Consider the following 21623-nt stretch of genomic DNA (forward strand, 5'->3'; position numbering starts at 1 on the left):
CAGAAGAACAGAGGAATAAGGTTTGTCTGTTTCGTGGTCGCTATATCAACCCGGAAGCCAAACGAGGCTATTCATCCTGATGCTTATTTGTACTCTTTGGACTCACAGCGCTTCCGTCCGACGCCATTTTGATGAAACAGCGACGAGAAGGGAAATCGACGTCTTGCGTGACGGTGTTGGATTTTGTGTCCATAGACGCATTGTGGAAACCTTTTCGCCGAGCAACACGACTGATGGACCAGAAGAGGAGAACGCTCCCATTTTGGGTTCAGCCGGTGTTGGCATTATGATTAGTTAGCATAGCTTGTTAGCACGGCCCCTAGTCGGTCATTGCGTTAGCTTGCGGCGCATGTCTGGCTACTTGTGTCACTGTGTAGCGGGCTAACGTCGATGTGTTTCATGTTAAGTTTGCGTCAATTGTCGTTTCATTAGACATTCCTCTTAGCGTAAACGTTGTGGACTCGTTTCTACTGCCTCCACGCAGTTCTGTGGACTTTTGGGACGTCTTAACAAACCACGGACTACTGCTAGCAACATTAGCTAGCGGCCTCGCTTTTCGCTCAAGGACTTTTCATGGCGGATGTGGCCTTTTTTTTTAAACGACACTCTAAATAATAGGAGTACACTCTATTGTATCCACTCGGACTGTGGTGGCACCCTGTTGTTGTGGGTTTTGTTGGACTTTGAGGACTGACAAAAGGCACACGGGCCGTCGGTTGGCGCGCCAGCCTTTAATGTCGACGTCTTTGGTTGGGATTAACAAGGACTCTTCGTCACTTGCGAGCTGAGCCACTCGCCCATTTTAATCAAGCCCTTTAAGTTTGTCCAGTGTTTCAGCCCATTTACAGCTTTACGTATTAAAAGTTACCAGGTTTTGGCCTCCTGTGTTGAGTGTTGACGCTGTTTTATTTCGTTACCAAGCCTGTCTCTCCTCCCTCCTCCTCCTCCCCTCTTGTACCTGACCTATAAGTGCTTCTAGGCCTGTCACAAAATGTCGTGTGTTCACTACAAGTTCTCCTCCAAACTGGACTACAACACGGTAACTTTCGATGGTCTCCACATTACCCTGAGTGAGCTCAAAAGGCAGATCATGGCCAGGGAGCGCCTCAAGGCCACAGACTGCGACCTGCAGATCACCAACGCGCAAACTCGGGAAGGTAAGCCGCCGTCACCCGCTCCCTAGAAATCCCATTTAACCGGTGGTTGATTGGTTTATTTGAACATTCTTTTTTCTCTCTCACATTCTTTAACATTAGTATACCTCTCATATCACAATTCCAAATGTCCAAAAGGAGCAGGAAGAAGCAGAGCTTCTCCATCGTTATTCCTTGTGAGAGATACTTTTACTAAATGAAAATGGCCAAGACCTACTCAATTTTCGAACACTTATTTTCAGTGTATTTCATCCCAAACAAACCGAATATGCGTATTTTACCAGAACATGAAAACGAAACGCTGGTATCCACAAATCACACTTTGTATTTCAAAATGCATTTCTTTCCAGTGTTCTCACGTTATTACGGCACTGCGTTGGTGACCCCTTTTGCTACCGACACCACATGCTGTTGGCGACCCATGCACTAAAAGGAAGAGCTGTGTATGCCTTCATAAAAAACATAATTTCACAACATTTTAAGCTATTAATAGATAGATGTAACAGTATGCTGATGATTCTTGTGGTTGTAAGTTGCAGTTATGCAACTGAACCTTTTTTCCTGAACAGCTTTTTTTACAGCAGCATAGATAGAATTGAATTGAAGAATGTCCAGTGGGATACGTTGTGGTGGTATATATTTGTGTGTAACAAAAAAAAATTGTGTTTTTATTCAATTTATACCCCCCCACCAAAAAAAAAAAACATTTACTAGCAAAAACAAGTTGCTGCCAAAGTAATGCATTGTGAATAACCACACAAGTGCCAAATTTTCTGGGTGTATAGTAGTTCTGTCGACTACCTTTTTTTTAGTATTTTCACTCTCTTGAGGGTGGAAGTGGTCAGCCCAACTTTCGAGACAGACCAATAGAAAGTATTTCCAAATACTCCAAATTTTAGGAGCGCAGTCAGAAAATGTAGGGGCGCACACCGAAATTAACTTTCAGAGTAAACTTTAACATTTCTTCTCATTTTCATTGTACAGGCCTGTCACAATAACAGATGTTGCTGGATGATAATTGTCCAACAAATTGTCTATTTATATTATGGACAACATTTTTTTCATGATTTGTATGGCATAATAATGCAAGTACATCAAAAGCAATAAACTTTAAATTTGCAAGAGTATTTAACATTGTAATGAAATGTTGAGCTTTTAAATAAAATAAACATAAATGAAACAAAATAACAAAAAAACCTCCCCCAATGACAATAAAATGGACTCTCTCTTTTAGCAAAAATTGCACTTAAAGGGATAGTTGGGATTTTTTGACATGAAGTTGTATGACATCCCCATCAGCAGTGTAGTCCATCAACACTAACTCTCTTAAAATAAAAATACAGAGCTGCTGTAACTAGCTGCCGCTCAGGTGGTGCCATCTTGAAACACGAGACCTGCACAGTCTATATCGATGTGAACAATATGCGTGTTTTTGATATCGTGCTTAAACAAAATATGGTGCTTTTAAAAAAATCTTGACATATTGCCCAGCCCAAGCTGAAAAATACTTGGCTGTTTTCACCTGAAAACATTTCTGTGTGGATAGCCCCTACCTAAAATGTGACAAGATTTATCTTTCAGAAAAGTCTCATGGGCACTAGGCGTTGGACGGTAATAAATAAATGAATCAATCACACAATAAATGAAAACGAACAGGATCACTTTTCCGGCCTCAATATATTGTCATGTGCATGCGTGTCTGTTTTCCTCCAAACAGGCGGAAAGAGGATTCACTCGGTGCATTGCTTTTAACACCTTGGTCTGTCTGTTCCGTAGAACAACAGCATGAGTGGAAGTGAGCCCTTTTGTCAGTCATACAGTCCCTTTGTCTCTGTGGGTGGAGGCGGGGCAGTAGAGTGCGCAAGAGTTTAACGCAGTAGAAGTGAAATTACAAGATTTGCAATATATTGTCACATTTTTTCATTGTACTTTTCTTAAAAGTAATCTTAAAATCTCGTCTTGGCCTCGTAGACCTAGTCTCGCGTATCATCTCATTTTGTGACACCCCTATTTCTCAGACATTATTTTCTACCCTAACAGTTCACTTCACAAACATGTGGCATACAGTTTAAAAAAAGTTTAATCTTTGATGGAATATCTCATGGCTTGTCTATTTTTCTGTAGAATACACGGATGACGAAGCCCACATCCCCAAACACTCATCGGTGATTGTCCGCAGGACTCCCATCGGCGGAGTCAAGCCTGCAGGCAGGACGTTCATTGTGTACGTATTCTTTCCTTCCATCCTGGGTGCACACACCTGAGTTTAGTCTCTCATCTTGTCTCCTTCCTTTTCCACAGAGATCGTTCTGACACTTCTGTGGTGGGATCATCCAGACCCGTATGTAAACAAACCCAAAAAGCAACACTCACTCCTCCCCTCACCTCTCTCTCCCCTCTCTCTGCTTTAATCGCCCCAAACTTCTCTTTGACGACATTCTGTCAACGATTAATGGATGGCTGTGTGTATTTTTTATGACATCTGTGCTGAAAGTTCTTTGCTGTCTTTTTGACGGGGAGATTTGAATGCCAAACAATCTAAAGGGGCTATAACTGTTTGTTTTTTTTACTTGCTGAAGTTGAGAAGCAACAGAGTACGTAGCTGCCATTTTATGAAAATGTGATGCTGATTTGAATTGTTGAACAAGTGGGTATTCACTACTATGACTGTGTTTCACATTGAAATGGATTTTGTAGCCTGCTTCCGTGCAGGCAAATAACAGCTAATGTGATTATTATTATTATTATTATTATTATTATTATTACTACTATTGTCACATATTGTATTTTCTGTGAAAATATTTGTGGTCTTAAGAAAAGTGAAGCGTGGCTGGGATTGAATGTCATATCCGTGAAAGTTGTGTGAATGGAAAGGTATCTTCAGTGATTTCTGTTTTCATGAAGGAAGAAGAATTTAAATACAGTGTGTCATTCAGTAACATTTGCTACTGTGAGTTGTTGTTCTCATGTACAATTTCACCATGACCATGTCTGTTTTACACCCAGTATGGACTGCACATCACGCTTTACATCTATAAAGGCTGGCATAATTTTATACATTACTTTAAGAAACACAAACTAAGTCCAGTATAGGGAGTGAAGTCTAGGCCCGTGACGCTGACTAACATGATTTTCAGCAACCTTGAAAGGTTTATTTTCTTGGACGGTTGCTGGTGTAGTGTCCTGTAAGCTGCAGAGCCTGTCAATAAAGGTTTTCAGTGGTTCTGTGTCAGAGCCGCTTGCACCACATCCCTGTGTGTTCCCTCCGCAGTGTCCCTGCAATGCCCAGTCAACAGCCTAGTCTGCCCATGTATTCAAAGACAACAGGCTTTTTCAATCACTCCCTTGTTTGCATGAAAATGGACACTCCCACTAGCTGATTTGCTTTGAAAGTGACAGTTTTGTCATGGCCATAGATGTGTAGGGAAGCTGCATGCACAGTGGGAATGCCATCCACTCTGATGATTTATGAGCTGGATGTCACACGTAATCATCCGGTGCCGCGCTGCTACTTTGATATGGAAAAATAGTACAGCGGAACCTCGGTCTTCGTCATGAATCCCTTCCAAAACCGAAATGTACAAAAAAACAAATCAATTTTTCCTAAGAAATCATGCAAGTCCAATTAATCTATTCTAGACACTCAAAGATATTAACACAAAACAAGTTTTATACACTAATTACAGTTTTACTTGGAGAAATAAATGCAAAATACATATGTCTCCCTTAAACCGGTCCCCCTGCAACATGTTAATTTGGAACCGTTAGGTTACAATTGTGTTTTAACAAACAATTGAAAATTCATTATCTATTAATCTACAGCCATTTGTTTTTTTTGTATTTAAAAATGTATGCTTCGATTTGAACCTCAAATGGTGGGAGCAAAGTATTATTTTTGTGTTTTAGCCAAAACAAATATTCACACACATCAGCTTTGACTTTGGAAAACACCTGACATTTTATTTTTTTTGTAATGAACCATGTTTGCTTCATATTGATTCACTCTGTCTAGGTCAGGGGTCGGCAACCTTTACTATCAAGGGTCATTGTGCCCCCTCTTATACTTTTAATAAAAAAAAAAAAAGTTTGGAACTGCAGATGTAACACAGGTTTTGGTTTTTATTTATTTATTTTACCTGTGATAACAGAATACAACAGAAGTGCAAGGCATCTTTGAGTCCTTTCTGTATTAATTTGTATAAAATTAAAATAAGTCACCGCTTAAATATAATTTTAAAAAGAACATAGTTGCAGCTTGGCAGTTTTGGAAAAAGTAAAACATAAATTGAAGATTTCTTGAAGGATCGGGAAATGTTTTTTTCCAGAAAATGTTTATTGTGACTTGTTTCTGACACTCTTCCTGATGTCAAGGCAGTAAGATATGACTTTGCTCTTCACACAGTGCTGTTGGCTGACATTGGTGATTTTTTAAAATGTATTTCTGTTTAGCTTACCGTGGGGATTTCACGCTCAAGAAGCCGCCTACAGAGATAAAGGCAAGGGTGTGGATGTGACGCATATTTTATCAAACATTTTTAAAAATTCAATAAAGTTTCACTTTTTTCACTCCCACAAGATATAAAGTAAAATAATATATATAATAACCTTTTATTTGTTTTTTTTTGTTACGATCGAGAGGAGGCTGAGAGCCGCATGCAGCTCCGGAGCTGTGGGTTTCCTACCCCTGGCCTAAGGCCCAACCCAGGGGTCGGAAACCTTTTTGGCTAAGAGAGCCATAAAAGCCATGTATTTTGTAAACGCATTTCCGTGAGAGCCATAAAATATTAACACTGAATACAACTAAATGCATGCATTTTTAGGCAATACCAACAGTTTTAGAATATAGTAAATCTCTGCATTTATTCTTAATAAAATACTTCTTATGATTAATGTGACTTCTGGTGCTGCATGGTTTTGCTGATGGCTTTTTAGTCTGGTTGATGTGTGGTGAGGTTAAGCTTCATGCAGGCGTTGAGGCTTCCATCTATGAAACGTAATCGTAGGTTGGTCTTGATGGTTTTTTAGATGTGAGGAGGACCGCTCATAAGCATACGTAGAGTCAAACATGGTCAATACGGCACTAACCACACTCTGCAGTGTGAGTTATGTGACCGAAAGTGCATTCCAAGTTTTGGCAATCTGGTCTGGAAGTCTGAAGCAATGTCTTCCGACTGTCCCAGCTGGATATTTATATGCAAATGGAGCATGGTGTGTGTGTCAAAGTGCTGATTTATATTTGACCGTTTCATCGATGACATTTATTCACTGCAAAATCGCCACTGCCATACCTTCTGTCTCCATAAAGGTGATTAATGTGTTGTTTTATATTTAAGTATTTTTTAAAGTGATTTCTGTAACGTTTTACTTTCAAATATCACCAAAAAGATAATTAAACACGAACCATAGGTTCCCGACCCCTGGCCTAACCTATTCATGGAAAAAACAAACCTCAGATGAATGTATCAAGAAAATAAGGGTTAGTTACACATAATAAAGGTGATTAGTCTGTTCATTGTGTCCCATTCCTCACCAGCACGTTGATGCTTTGTTTGGGCACTCCATTCCACAGAATAAGTTTGTTTGGTCAGGTAAAAACTAGGACATTGTATGAAAACCGAGACACTTTGGCAATTTTCTACGAAAACCGAGGTTCCACTGTGTAGTAAGTTATCATTTATGTAATAAGTCACCTAATGTTCAAGTTGTCTGTAAAGAATTAAGAGGTAATTGAAGGAGTAATTGAAGTAATTGAATGCGAGCCAACTACCGTTGAGATTCCCTAGATGATTTATTTTTTTTTAAATCTTCTGAGGATTTTGAGAGGGAGCGGACAAAGACACGGGACAATCTGGTCCTTGTATGCAAATGAGATCATGTTAACGCCTGAAATGTCTGTATTCTGACTCTCCTGCAGACCGACTCCTCTCCTTCTATGTCTCTCGCCCAACTCACAAAGGTACACCGCTCCCGTTTCTAGACGATATCGCACACGTTGGAAGACATTGCACTGTCACATTAACATCCACACTTTTTTTTCTTTTACCCCCCCGACACGTTTTTTTCTTCTTTAGACCGCTAACCTGGTTGACGCAAATGCATCCGAGGAGGACAAGATTAAAGCAATGATGTCTCAGTCAAACCACGACTATGACCCCATTCAGTTAGTATCCACTCGCTCTCGTTGTTGTGCTTCACTCCAGTGATGTTTCGCTCTGTTTGAAACGACCCAAAGTGGAGCTCTTCATTGTTTGCAATTGTCTTGTAGTTACTCCAAAAAAGCAGTCGGACCGCCACCTGCTCACTACACCTGTTTCCGGTGCGGAAAGACTGGCCATTACATTCGCCAGTGCCCCATGCTTTTGGTAAATATTATGGAGCTGTTTGTGTTCGGAACAGCTCTTTTTTGCTTGACAACTTTTCTCCTTGTCTCCTGCTCAGGTCCAAGATAAGAGCTTGGAGGGTCCCAAGCCAGTAAGGACTAGTAAGGGGATTCCTCAGAGCTTCATGGTGAAAGCAGATCCTGGCACCAAAGGAGCCATGTTGACCAGCACTGGAGAATACGCCATACCAGCTATAGATGCGTACGTCTCACCGTCCGATACAGAATGATTGTTTCCTTTGCAGGAAGACTCCCATCATATTTGCCTGCTTGTTTGGTTCTTTAGCAGTCATCTTCTCTTGCAACAGGGAGGCGTACGCGCAAGGAAAGAAGGAGCGTCCGCCGTTTATCCCACATGATCAGTCTTCTTCCGAGGACGATTCAGATCCCATCCCCGATGAGCTCCTGTGTCCCATCTGCAATGACCTGATGACAGACGCTGTGGTTATTCCTTGCTGTGGAAACAGCTACTGTGACGAGTGTGAGTATGGATCATATGGTCCTATGAGGAATACAGCACATCCCCTGCACGAAATTATTCAAATTCTAAATTCAATGAAATTAGACTGTTTAATTGTTGCTTTTAAAGGGTCCCTGACAAGATCCATCAACTTAATGTTATATATTGTTGGATTTTTTAAAGCGAACGGTATATTTGCAAACGTTACATTTCTATTTTATGGCGCCACACATGACAAACTAGTTCTTGCAGTTCAGCCTCATTTCCGGAAGTGGTGCCATTGGGGTACTATCACTCAGGTAAACAAACATTTCGCTGTTCGAGACAGATGTTTACAGTGATTATAGCAACGATTTAAGCAAAGTGTCAATTTTCAATACCCTTAAGACATCGAGGTGGAGATTGGTTGCCTTCAAAACACAGAATGGTAAGTGTAAATTGCTCTGGAGTTGCTTATCTTTCAATTATTGTTTTAAATCAGCTTCTTAATGAGCGTTAAGGGTTTTTATAGCTTATGTTTGTATAGCCTGTGATTGTATATGTGAATAAATGCCCACCACAGTAAACATACCACTATGGAAAGTGTTCACAAGACATTATGTACTTGACTTGCTCTCTTGTGCCAATTTTGACATAGTGGTCATTGTTGGTTGTTTACTGGCGGAATAGCATCCTTTTTTCAGAAGTTGTTTATACTGTACTTTTAAGCCAAATGCTTTTTGTAAAGGTGCTTCCTCGAAGCAGTCATCAGTGAAATGGTCACCGCAAAGAACAGAATTCGGGGGGGGCGGGCATCTGTCTCTCGTTCTCTGCACTTGCTTCATCCATTTTTTGGAAAAGTAACAAACTTACAGTATCGCTTGGATAGTGTCAACAGCCAGCAGCAACACAACATTTTGAACTGACTACTATTTTGAGGAAAAATAAACTGAACCAAGTCAACCATCTGCCTCAAAGTGTTTGTTTACCCTGTTTTAGTTGAGGTGTCAACCCGATGATGCCATGATGCCACTGTCAGAAATTAAGCTGAAGTGCAAGAGCTAGTTTGTCATGGGCGGCGCAATCAGCTATAAATGTCATTTTTGCAAATTTACTGTTCGCTTTCAAAACTAGAACAATGTAGAACATAATTGCAAACAATATACAGCATTTAAGCAAAGTTGATGAATCATGTCAAGGACCCTTTAAGTACATTGTGCTGTTTATCGACTGATTTCAGGTATCCGGACTGCCTTGCTGGACTCTGAGGAGCACATTTGCTTCACATGCAAACAGTCAGATGTTTCCCCTGACAATCTCATAGCCAACAAGTTCCTTCGACAGGTAACTTAAAGTACATTAAAGATGGTTAGATAGATAAAACATTTTAATCTTTTTTTCCTTCCTTATAGGCTGTGAACAACTTTAAAAATGAGACGGGCTACACCAAACACGGGCGAAAACAGGTCCCACATTCGGTGCCCCCTCCTCCGCGGCTGCACCTGAGCAGGCCTCTCCACTCCAGGCAGCAGGACCCTCTAATGGCCAACATCGCCCAGCCTCCTGCTGCTGTCAGCGTGACCCCTGCGCCTCAAGTTCAGGCCCCGCCCCCAGCTTTGCCTGCTCCTTCCGTTACCACCACTTCTACTCCTACACCTACTCCGCCTTCTTCCCCCCCTCCTCCTCCTCATGCCGATGTTGTTGAAGAACGACAAAATGCTTCACCAGCTCCCGCACCTGTTGTGGACCACAGTTCTTCCCGGGTCGCCATCAGCCAAGGAGAGCCACCCCCACCAGGGTGAGTTGAAGCTCTGAATTTGCCACCAAATGCCACAATCGATCTGTGTATTTTTATTTTTTTGGGAGTGATGCATCACTGGTCTTTGTTTTGGCAGGGAGACAGACCCAGCGAACATTGTTATGCCAAGCTCATCTAAAAATGCAGACAGAGACAGACAGGTGAGTCAGTCTCGAAGATGTGATTGTAGACCAATCGAACATCGTTGGCATTTTTCAAAATGTCCTCCTTTGACATTTTGTCGCACAGGGCTACCAATTGAATCTTGGCCCGCCACCATCTTCAAGGCCAACTCATCCATCAAGTAAGAAGCCCACTCACTGTTGACAGGGAATTTTGTGATCTTGATAGAAATGCTACAATAACGTGAGCAACTGTTGTCTTCCTAGGCCAGCATTCCCGATCCAACCAACATCACAGAGGAGGCAGACACTGGGAAAGGTGAGGGCGTTCCTTTCCAACTGTCTGTTTTAAAATAAATATTTCCATCTGACCTTTTTGTTGCTTTTTCTGTCAGGTCCTACAGAAGCAGAGGTGACCCGCCCTCCACTCACCTCCCAACAGCTCCACCTCCTCTACCTGCTCCTCCCATCTATGCGACACCATCCCTGTACCCACCCCCGCCGCAGCCCTACCCGCCCTTGTACCCCACTGGCCCCGGCCTCATCCCACCTCCTACGATGGGTTACCAGCCTCAGCCCATGTATCCCCCTGGACCCCCAGGGGTCAACACGCCCTGGGGTGCCCCCGGTAGCCAACCCCCACTTCTTCCCCTGCCCCCATCCCTCAACCTCAATCCACCCCCTCTCTCGAAAGAGGACTTCTACAGGCAGCGACACCACCGACAAGACAAGTGAGTGACCAAACTGACTGAGGAAGTATCGTATTTTCAAGACCATAAAGCGCACCGTATTAAAAGACGCAGTCTCAGTTACAGGTGCTATTTTTGTATTTAACACATACACAAGGCGCGCTGTATTATTGGGCGCATGGTATGCACGCTAAAACATACCGTGTCGCTCAGAAGTCAGTGAGGAAGCGACAATGCTTTTCTTTAGATAAAGAGCAGAACTCTCATTCAGTTTATCAAACACACTTGAAATCAGGAAGGTCATCACTCAACACAATAGTCTCAGTCATGGTGCACAACTAGACACTACTGCTATTTTTGCAGAACAATAACTAACAACTATGTAGCTCAAACATGTAACTTTAAGAGTGTTTGCTCCAAAACGCTACCGCAAAGCACGCTGGGGAACAGGAAGTGCTCCCAGCGACGCTACAATACGCTAGCATGCATGCTATTGTATGTTTTTAAAAAGCCAGCGAGAGCAAAACTGAGTTGGGTTGTACTTTATTCAAGTATTTAACAATGTACTTATTTTTTTCAATCCTCATCCACAAATCCATCAAAGTCCTCATCTTCTGTATTCCAAATGAACAGCGGGGCAAGTTCTCCAGCAAACACGCCAGGTTCACTGTCGTCACTGTCAGTCAGTCTCGTTGTCGTGCGGCGCCTCAGAAACGATGCTGGCTTTTGTTAGTCCTTGCCCGGATGGATATATGGCGCCATTTCATAAAATATACTTGTATAACTACTGGGGCGTGCCTTTAGCGTCCTCAGTCACGTCCACGTCCCTTTCCTCTATACAAGCAGCGTGTCGGCAGGAGACGCTCCGGGTCAGTCGAGCAGAGTGCTCATAAAAGTCACACATCAACACTTGTAGATTTTGGAACTCGGTACACACATACGGCGCTCCTTATTATTATTATTATTATTATTAAATTTAAGACTTTTAAGTGCGCCTTATGGTCATGAAAATAAGGTACTGTTGGGAATTTGGGTCCACACTGGCTATACGCAAGAGATTGTGTTGACTTGATGCAACTGGAAAGGTGTTTTTCTTTGTGTCTGCTAGTAAGGATGGAGTTCTGACATCTTCTGTGATGTGACCTTTGTTTGCAGTATTACATCTAAACTGGATGAATTTACAAAAGACTTCCACAAAGAGCTCATGAAGTACCGAAATGCACCAAAGAGGCAGAGACCTTCGTACTCCAGGTAACCTATTTGATTATACTTGACAGTCTGTCAAATCCTGCTTGTCATAATGAAATACTCTTTTGGACATGACCTCCCAATCATTAAGTTGTTGCTTTCATTCTCTTTCTCCCCTCCTCCTTCAGCAGGTCCAGATCATATAGCCGCTCTCCGTTCAGCCGCTCTTACACTCGCTCTCGATCCAGATCCAGGTCCAGGTCAAGGTCTTATTCATACACCCCGAGTCGGTCGCGGTCCCGTTCACGTTCCCACGGGCGGCCATATCCTCGCTCTCCGTATTCCCGACGCAACGGACGCAGTTATGGACGCTCACGCTCAAGATCTCGTTCCCGTTCAAGATCATACGGGTACAGGCGCTCTGGTTCACCGCGAACGTCTCCACCCTCCTTCCGTGGTGGAGGTTGGGAGGGGGCAGAAGGGGCAGGACCGTTCAGATCTAGGTCACGTTCTCGCTCTCCGGGTGCATTGCGGAGCCGCAGTCCCGGTGTACGAAAGCCACCACCACGAGAGCTGCATGAACTGAAGGGACTAAGCCCCGCAAGTCAGGAGCGCTGGGAGCGGGACCGTTATCGGCAGTGGGAGAGGGAGTACAGAGACTGGTACAACAAGTATTACAAAGACTATGAGAATCAGCATCAGGCAGTGCATCATAGAGGCCGTGGTAGCAGAGAAAGGGAACGGGACAGAGTGTCCCCCCTGCACAGAGAGTACTCCCCCCAAGGAAGAGGGAGGAGAGGGAGAGATGAGAAAGCTGCACCATCTCACAATCCATCATCCTCAACAGGGACAAAGACCAGCACCAAGGTTCTCAAGACAAAGAAGGTAAAAAAGAAGAAAGCTGGGGAAGAACCTGAGCAATCGCAGCAGTCCATGGACACAGGCGACGCTACTCCAGTTAGAGATGAGCCTATGGATGAAATCCTGTCTCCAAATAAAACACCCCACGTATCCTCAAAACCACAATCTGCCACCACTACCTCTAAGGCTCCTGCCTCTAAAAGCTCCACTGCATCTGTCAAAACCTTGGTCAAGTCAACGTCCAAGACTGACAAGACCAAGAAGGAGAAGGCGCAGAAGGTAAAAGTCAAAGTGAAAACAGAGGCCTCTAAAGTTAAAAGCGACAAGGTGAAGAAGAAGACTGGTGAAACTGCAGTGACCAAAAAGAAGGACCCATCTTCTGCTAAAACGTCAAAGCCCACCAAAGCCAAACCTGAAGATGCCCACAACTCAACCGCTCCTAAAAAGGAGAAGGCTAAAAGCTCGTCTGTGAGACCTCCCCAGCCCAAGACACACCCACTGTTCTCCCAAGGTGTACTTGTGCCACATCCTTCTCTCCACGAGAGCTTTCGACCTGGCAATGATAATCGAGGCCGTAGAGACCCCCCACATAGCGGCGGCCTCATCCCCCTCACCCATCAACAAGGGCTCACGTACCTCCACCGACCTCCATCACCACTTGACAACAGGCGGAGGATGGGAGAGGAAGGCCGTTCTTTACTTGGCTCTCCACCAGGAAAATTGAGAAGACTAGATGGACCTGGGATTGGAGGCGATGTCTTCTCACACCCACATGCTGCTCATCAGCCACCGCTCCAGAGAATTTCACACCCATCCGACAGAGCTGGTCTTCTTCCCATTATGGTGGGCCGCGAGATGCTCTGGGCAGACAAAGACCGAGGACCTATCAGACCTCTCATGGAGGTTCCGGTGAGACCATCACAATGCACCACCGCCACCACATACTATTCACACTTCTTCGTATTGCAGCAAATTGTATGGCCCTATTGTGATCTTTGTTTGTTCACATCCAGGTGAAGCCTGTGACCCAGAGAAGCATCCCGCTGAACAGGGATCCTGGAAGAAAAGGCAACTCTGACAATTCAACCTCTGACAAATCTTCTGGTGCTGAGAAAACCACCACAGACCGATCCTCTGTGGCCAACAACCCAGATGCTGACAAACCCAGCAGTTCTTCTGAAAGTGTTATCAAAAAGGAGTGGTCGGCTTCCTCTGACAGAGGCGTCTCTAGAGAAAAAGCTGGGGAGAAGTCATCTGCCTCTGATAAAGACTCTGACCGGAGCTCAGGTGCGGACAGAGAGCGGGAAAGTGCTTCTAGAGCGGACAGAGAGAGAGACAGAGCTTCAGATCGAGGTCGGGAAAAAGCCTCACGATCTGACCGAGACCAGGAAAAAGCCACAGATCGAGGTAGGGAAAGAGCCTCAGGATTGGACCGAGATCGGGAGAAGGTTTTGGGACCTGACCGAGATCGGGATAGGACTTTAGGTTCTGACCGAGATCGGGATAGGACTTTAGGTTCTGACCGAGATCGGGATAGGACTTTAGGTTCCGACCGAGATCGGGAGAGGACTTTAGGTTCCGACCGAGATCGGGAGAGGACTTTATCGGATCGAGAAAAGGGTTCTGACAGAGATCGTGAAAGGACTTCTGGGTCAGACCGAGATCGGGACAGGGGTTCAGATCGAAGCAGAAGTGTCGGTTCTGAAAAAGAGCGTGACAGAGTCTCTGTGTCGGCCTCACAGAAGGTAGCGGTCTCAGCAGGAAAGGAAGCCGAGGCTGGAGATAAATCACACAAGATAGAGCGTAAGAACTCTGGCGGAAGTGCGTCTGTGAGATCTGTTTGCCTGGATGGAATGACAATTGGAGAAAAATCAGCCATCAGCAAGAAGCAGGAGAAGCCAAGCAGTTCCTCCAAGGAGAGAGAAGCCACGGAGAAAGCCCCAAAATCTGACCGGTAGGTCCAATGAAGTCTCCTTGTTGCCTGTCATTGCTGGTCATCCACGGTCGTGGTCCTACTTATTAGATGCTTATATTTCCTACCCACAAGTGTTTCCAAGGAGAGGACAGAGAAGAGCCTGTCGTCTGGAAAGAAGCCAGATGCTGCTCCCAGAGGTGAGTCCAGTCCATCCATCTGTTATAATTTAGTCTACATAAACCTTTTTATGTATTTTTTTTTTTTCTTATCAAGTCATCACGTTTATTCCATTTTTACCAGGGAAAGACGGTGAGACTACAACTGTGAGGACCAAGCCCAGAATCAGTCGCAAGGTTTTATCGAGCCAGCCTGCAAGCTCCACCAGGTGAGACGTGTTGAATGCCCTGGCCCTCCTAGCCTTGGCTTTGGCATCATTCTTCTCTTCTTTCTCAGTAGGTCAACTCAAGAGACGAAACAGACTTCTGAGAAAGAGAAGAGTGAATCTCCCACTAATTCAGAGCAGCACCCACCTAGCACTGAGAGCCACAATTCAAGCCCGACAAGTGTTACACAAGCCGGCCCGCTCGGAGAGGAACTGCTCATTCAGGCGCCTCCTCGCTCTAAGTGGGAGAGGGAAGACGACGAGGAGGAGGAGGAGGCGGCGGCACAGGAGAAGGAAGCCAGCGCACCTAAGGAGCCCATTCCTCAGAAGAGCCAAACAAGAGAGGCACAGACGGATGCGCCCAAAACTGTCAAGAGTGAAGCTCGTGAGGTCACCCGAGATGAGAAGAGAGTTTTGGCCAAGGAGGAGAAGAGGGTGCCTAAAGAGGAGAGCAAAGGCAGCAGACCCCCCTTGTCCACTTGTGATAAACCCACTAAAGTTAAAATTGTAAGAGAGGACAGGAAGGGAGGCAGACTGGAAAGGGGGTCCTCAACAAGAGAGGATGGAAGAGGCAGAGGGGGAAGAGAGGAGGTTAAGGGGGGTGTTCTGAAGGAAGAGAGCAGGGGGTCTACGAAGGAGGAGCGAGGTGGGCCTGCAAAGGAGGAGAAGAGCAGGTCCTCGAAGGAGGAGAAGAACGGTGGACGGGAGAACCGAGGGCCAGAACCCAGGAGACAGCGCCTGTGCTCTGACCTGGCCCGCGAGACCGACGAGGCCGCCTTCATCCCAGACTACAGCGAGGGAGAGGAGGGCTCCAGCGACTCCAACCCGGACAGGCGCACCCCCACGCCCTCGGCCAGCCAGCACTCAAACAGCGCCGAGCGGGACAACCGCAGTGACTCCACCGGCGCCGCTCCTGACAAGAAGCAGAAGAAGAAACACAAGAAGCACAAAAAACACAAAGAGCAGGAGAAGGAGGGCGAACACAAGGAGCACAAAAGACACAAGAAGCACAAGAAGCACAAAATGCAGGACAAGGAAGGCGAACCTAAAGAGCACAAGCAAAAACACAAGAAGAAGAAACACAAAAAGAGCAAAGACAAAGTCACAGAAGACGCCAAGGTGGACAAAGCTGAGGAGGAGGAAGTGCCAGCGTCTTAACGTCCTGTGAATTTGGACGGGAACGTCTGCCTCGGCTTCCAAAAATCAGATCATGCCCTGACTTGTTGTGAAGGCTTGTTAGTGGAAAACCTTTAACGGCGCTTGAAGTGATGGAAATCAGGATTAACTCAGGGATGTGCAGACCCTCCAATTGTACATAACCATCCATTTGTTGCCTCCACCACCTCCCTGTGAAACGTGTAAATGTACAGTTTCTCTCTTTGCGTTACTCTCCATGACTTCACGTTCAGGACTTGGAACGTGTTCACCACCACCGCTTAATGTGAACTTATAGCTTGGCCATGGTTGTCTCCATAAATGGGACTTAAGACTTTTCCATTTCCCATGTCAAATGTATCAGTCTTGCACTTAAGTTGGACATTGGTGGGGTTTCCAGGTGTGGGTGCTTCTTCTAGGCTGATCACGTGTAGACGCTACACTGGATTCTAACACCTAGGGGATGTTGAGGTGTCTTTGGCTTGGTTTGAATGACTGCTATTCTTACCGATTATGTTCCCCCTTTTTTATTAAAATGTTTTGACCTCATAAGAAGAGATTCTTTTTGTATTCTTTTTCTTTTCAATCGAACCTAGAAAGTCGTCATTTCACTGTCCCCAGCCAAGATGCCATTGAGCCATTTGATGATCTGCACAATGATGCTGCGCAAGGACTGATGTCAACAAGTACAATTCCAATCACTTAACTCCTTGCAAACGATACTTAGTCTACGTATTACTTTCTGCCTCCTGTAATGTGGAGATTTGCTGCATAGGAAATAACATACATCCATTTAATCTGCCTAAAAATATTAACAAAAAAAGTTTCAACAAGAATAATTTGTTTTGCATGCAGAAAATGTGAAATTATTATAAATGAGGAATGGATGGGCTAAATGAACTCATGAACATGGGTGAGGGAGAGCTTTGCCTTTAAGCTCAGCTCACTCTTCACAGCGGCCTGATGCAGAGTCCGCATCACTGCAGATGCCATACCAATGCATCCGCCTGTTGATCTCCTTCCATCCTTCCCTCAGTTGTGAACAAGACCCCAAATGTGGAAATACTGTACATAGTTAAATCCCAAATTACTGATATTAACTTGAGGTCTTGCTACTTTCTTGTGCCATTTCCCTTCAAATGAAAATCCTCTGAATAATTAAAAATATATCAAATACGCCTTAATTCTAAGGATTAAGGCCAAATTTGAAGCATTTTGAATGCTTTTTTATTCTCTCACTGGAGGAGCTTAAATACTGAAAGATTATTATCTTAGGGTAAAAAATATATTTCTATTGTTTATATGAATCCTATGATCATTTACTAACTGGATGAGTTTGTGTTTTGTCATGTTCCAACGTCTCTCACCCCCCACCACACGGTGTTGCACTGAGTCAGGTTGGCCACTGTGCGGCGCTGCGAGTCTTCTACCGTTTCACCTCTTCCTGTGACGCTGGAGCGCTAGAATACGCTGTTCCCTCCAGAGTCCATGACAATGAGCAGATGTGTTGTTCCTGCGCATTGTCAGTTTAATGCGCCTGCACGTGCGGCACGTATAGATGGAAGGGTCACCCTTAATGGATGCACACATGACCCAGGCCGCCGCAAGCAGATTAATTTGTTTTAACCCCCCTGGAGACAGATTATCATCCATTATTCCTGCGACCATCATCCGTCTTTAGAGCAAGGTTTACACGTGCATGGGAGCGTGTGTCGTGTTGTCTACAAAGTCTCTTGACAATTTGTGTTTTCTTTGGCAAGCGTGGCGTCACTTCCTGAAGACAAGGCCAAAGGTTGCTAAGCAACTTCCATGCCGATTGTCACAAAGGATGCTTTTCTGCACAGACTCACAACTTTGTTCTCTACTTGTCACCTTCAGTGTTTTATGTGTGTGCGCGCAAGCTTCCACGTACCTGTTTGTCATGTGCGGATTATTTGGAAGGGAAATAACTTGCTTTGCCAACATTGTCATGACATCAACTGTTTGCTGATTACATTTAATATAACATTTAAATAAAAAATGTAATTTTCTATGCCGCTTATCCTTGCTGGATGAGCAATGGCAGGGCACATACAAACAACAATTCACACTCACATTCATACCTATGGACAGTTTAGAGTCGCCAATTAACCTAACATGCATGTTTTTGGAATGTAGGAAGAAAACCCACGCATTCTGGGAAAACTCCACAGACAGATGCCCAACAGAGATTCAAACCCAGATCTTCACCATCTCCTGACTGTGTGGTCAACATGCTAACCACTCGGCCACTGTGCGGCGCTCCCTGGTGGACAATATTATCCCAGTTCTACCCCTTGGCCCTTGTCTTACCCCGTACCCCTAGGGTTTGCATGTTCACGAGAATCAAGTTGTCTCCCAATTCTCCTTAAACCTGGGGTGAGGGGTAAGTGTACACCCCTTGAAAATTATGCATAATTGTTGAGTTTCACACTAACCTCTATCATGTTTTATTATATATTCAATCATTTGCTGCTCCACGTAAATATTTGCCTTGTTTTGAATTGTTAGTTTTGACAAGTTATAGCTAGCACCGACATCTAACTTCACTACTGCATTTCATAAATGATTACATAGAGATAACGACCACGTTAGCTTCTTGTATTTTAAATTTGCTCGCTAGCGAGGGGAGTCTACACTACTGAACTGGCCGAGAGAGTCTTTGTGTGCCTACAAAGCACCTCGCCCGGGCATGGCAGGTGGCTCTCCCGGCTCCAGAGCGTACAGTGACGTACATCAATCATTCATGTAACGCAGCACATCGTAGTGAAGTCTGTGACTTACAGCCACCGTAGTCCACCAACAATGGTCACGGTGAGATAAGCTGACTGTATTCAGCATGGTCAGGAAGTGAGCTAAATAACAGATGTAAACAACATGACCATACAGTATGTGGACAGCACTCCACATTAGGAAACTTTATTCAACTTTTCAAATCTAACCCCATCTCATCCCATCTATTTTATTTTATTTTTTACCATCACACTATATATGTTTCCGGCACACTGACTGTTACTATAATACTATTATTATTGTATTCCCAATGACTTATGTTATGAGCTGCACCCCAACAACCATGCATGTGTGTCATCCCTGCAGGAGATGCTGAGCCAACTGAAGTCAGCCCTCTGCTACACCACACAGCACTCCAGGACCTTTCAACAGCTGCAGTCTCAGTATGGAAAAGTCAAACACAACAAGGTAACACTTTACAATACAGTACACAAAATTACAGTAGTTAATGAGGAACGAACCTACCAAACCCTAGCCACTACTCATTAGTTCCTCATTAGTTCTTCATTAGTTCCTAAGTAACTACTCTTTTTTTTTTTATTAAGTAACTACTCTAAATGTATGTGCCTTAGTCATTAGTTCTTCATTAGTTCCTGAGTCACTAATCTAAATGTATACTGCATGCTTTAGTTCCTCATTAACTACTCTACTCATTAGTTCCTCACTAGTTCTTCATTAGTTTCTCAGTAACTACTCTAAATGTATGTGCCTTAGTTCCTCATTAACCACTCTACTCATTAGTTCCTCTGTAACTAGTCTAAATGTATGTGCCTTAGTCATTAGTTCCTCATTAGTTCCTCAGAAACTAGTCTAAATTTATGTGCTTTAGTCATTAGTTCCTCATTAGTTCTTCATTAGTTCCTTAGTCACTAATCTAAATGTATGTGCCTTAGTTCCTCATCAACTACTCTACTCATTAGTTCTTCATTAGTTCCTCAGTAACTACTCTAAATGTATGTGCCTTAGTCATTAGTTCTTCATTAGTTCCTGAGTCACTACTCTAAATGTATATGCCTTAGTTCCTCATTAACTACTCTACTCATTAGTTCCTCATTAGTTCCTCAGTAACTACTCTAAATTTATGTCCCTAAGTCATTAGTTCCTCGGTAACTACTGTATTTTTGTGTACCTTATTGTAAAGTAAGACCCACAACAAAATGCAATTCTGGACTTTCTTACAAAACAATCTGAGGGAGAACATCAATGACAGGAGGAGAGCGAAAAAACAGCCAAAACAGGGAGGTTTTCAAACCTTGAAATGATGCTTGATAAGCAAGACATCCTCCCAACCCCATGCAGCAGCATTGAGCCACCCCACACCCGGCCCCTGACACAGGACCACCCAGCTCAAGGCCGGAGGAGATATCACCCCCTGCTCAACCCCTAGTCAAACCCCATCTAGCTCTCCCATAAAAAATAATCAGAATAATGATAAATAAGTAAAAATAAATCAATTAAAGCACACACACGCACACCGACGCTGTGGCCACTCCCCGACACCTGGCAGCCGCGTCGTGGCACCCTGTTATGCCCCGCCAGGGAAGGGGAAACGAATATTTGGTGAATCAACACAAAATGTTAATTCGTCTTGTCACCTCTGAAAACGGAAACTTTACATTGACACCGACACCCCTGACTGTGTGTGTGTGTGTGTGTATGTTGTAAGCAGGTCAAGTTAAGTAGCAGGCGGTCTCTGTGTCACAGCGAACATGTGCCCTCAGATGGTTGTCATGGTAATCCTGACGACTGATCGGCAGGTATTGATTGGCCATCACATTCCCACAGTGACTGTGGTGTGTGTGTGTGTGTGTGTGTGTGAGACAGAGCAAGGCACTTCCCAGCGTATTACGTTATATGCTGGTCACCATGGAAACACACCCATGGGGGCACCCAGCCAGCACACACACTGATAATAATGTTTGGCCTAGATACTCATCCTCAACCCCAGAGTGTGTTGCTGTGTGTGTGTGTGTGTGTGTGTGTGTGTGTGCGTGTGTGTGTGCGGGCATGTAAAGCAGCGTCTGAACACAGCACAGTGACAGCGACGCAGTGAAAAATGCATGAAATGAGTCCGTGAAGCAGAAGGAAGGCGGCTTGCACGAGGACAGGAAGTGTGTGAGAGCCGTGACATCATCATGCCCTCGCCCTCGTCTTTTGTTTTGTCGCGTTCCGTGGAAACCCTTTTTGAAAATGCAAAGTTGTTCGGAGACAACATTAGGGGTGTCCACAGCGTGGCTCGGGGGCCATTTGTGGCTCATTTTTGCATTGTCCCAAAAATGAAATGGAACTTAAGCAGGCGTCGGAACATTACCAAGGGATTAGAGATGCAATAAAAACAACAAAAAATTGTGACGCATGTTTCGTGCGTCGTGACTTGTTCTATCTTGAAAGTCTGCTAACCACACAAGCTAGCACGACAAAAATGCTTGTGGGCGCGCTCAGAATAAGCTAAGACTTTGCTTTATGCACTTGTTTGTGTAACGGAGTTAAAAATGCATTGCATTCATTATTTCTAAATGTGTGGCTTTTGTTTTGTTTTCCATCCATCCATCCATTTTCTCTGCTGCTTATCCTCATTAGGGTCACGGGGCATGCTGGAGACTATCCCAGTTGACTTTGGACAGGCAGGGTACACTGTGCACTGCCAGCCAATGGCAGCTAACATGCATGTTTTTGGAATGTGGGAATGTTCAAATCTCCGTTGGGCATTTCTGTGTGGAGTTTGCGCGT

General features: G+C 44.4%; 1 protein-coding gene across 4 annotated transcripts; it reads left to right on the forward strand.

The window, feature by feature from the left end:
* The first annotated feature begins 97 nt into the window (after window positions 1-97).
* LOC129182918 (E3 ubiquitin-protein ligase RBBP6-like) lies at window positions 98-17159 on the forward strand. Of its 4 annotated transcripts, none has more exons than XM_054779583.1 (20): window positions 98-1157; window positions 3279-3378; window positions 3456-3495; window positions 7069-7110; window positions 7226-7314; window positions 7420-7516; window positions 7593-7735; window positions 7842-8014; window positions 9213-9316; window positions 9385-9770; window positions 9868-9931; window positions 10020-10074; window positions 10160-10211; window positions 10288-10623; window positions 11737-11832; window positions 11961-13539; window positions 13644-14584; window positions 14678-14742; window positions 14846-14930; window positions 15002-17159. In XM_054779583.1, the coding sequence occupies exons 1-20, from the start codon at window positions 992-994 to the stop codon at window positions 16083-16085; spliced, it is 5697 nt and encodes a 1898-aa protein (XP_054635558.1). In that variant the 5' UTR covers window positions 98-991; the 3' UTR covers window positions 16086-17159. The 4 variants fall into 4 exon arrangements, with proteins under 4 accessions (XP_054635558.1, XP_054635557.1, XP_054635556.1 ...); XM_054779582.1 differs by having other exon boundaries at window positions 11958-13539; window positions 15002-17158; XM_054779581.1 differs by having other exon boundaries at window positions 14999-17156.
* The last annotated feature ends 4464 nt before the right edge of the window (window positions 17160-21623 follow it).

The sequence above is a fragment of the Dunckerocampus dactyliophorus genome, chromosome 6, assembly GCF_027744805.1.
Source record: "Dunckerocampus dactyliophorus isolate RoL2022-P2 chromosome 6, RoL_Ddac_1.1, whole genome shotgun sequence".
Lineage (NCBI taxonomy): Eukaryota > Metazoa > Chordata > Actinopteri > Syngnathiformes > Syngnathidae > Dunckerocampus > Dunckerocampus dactyliophorus.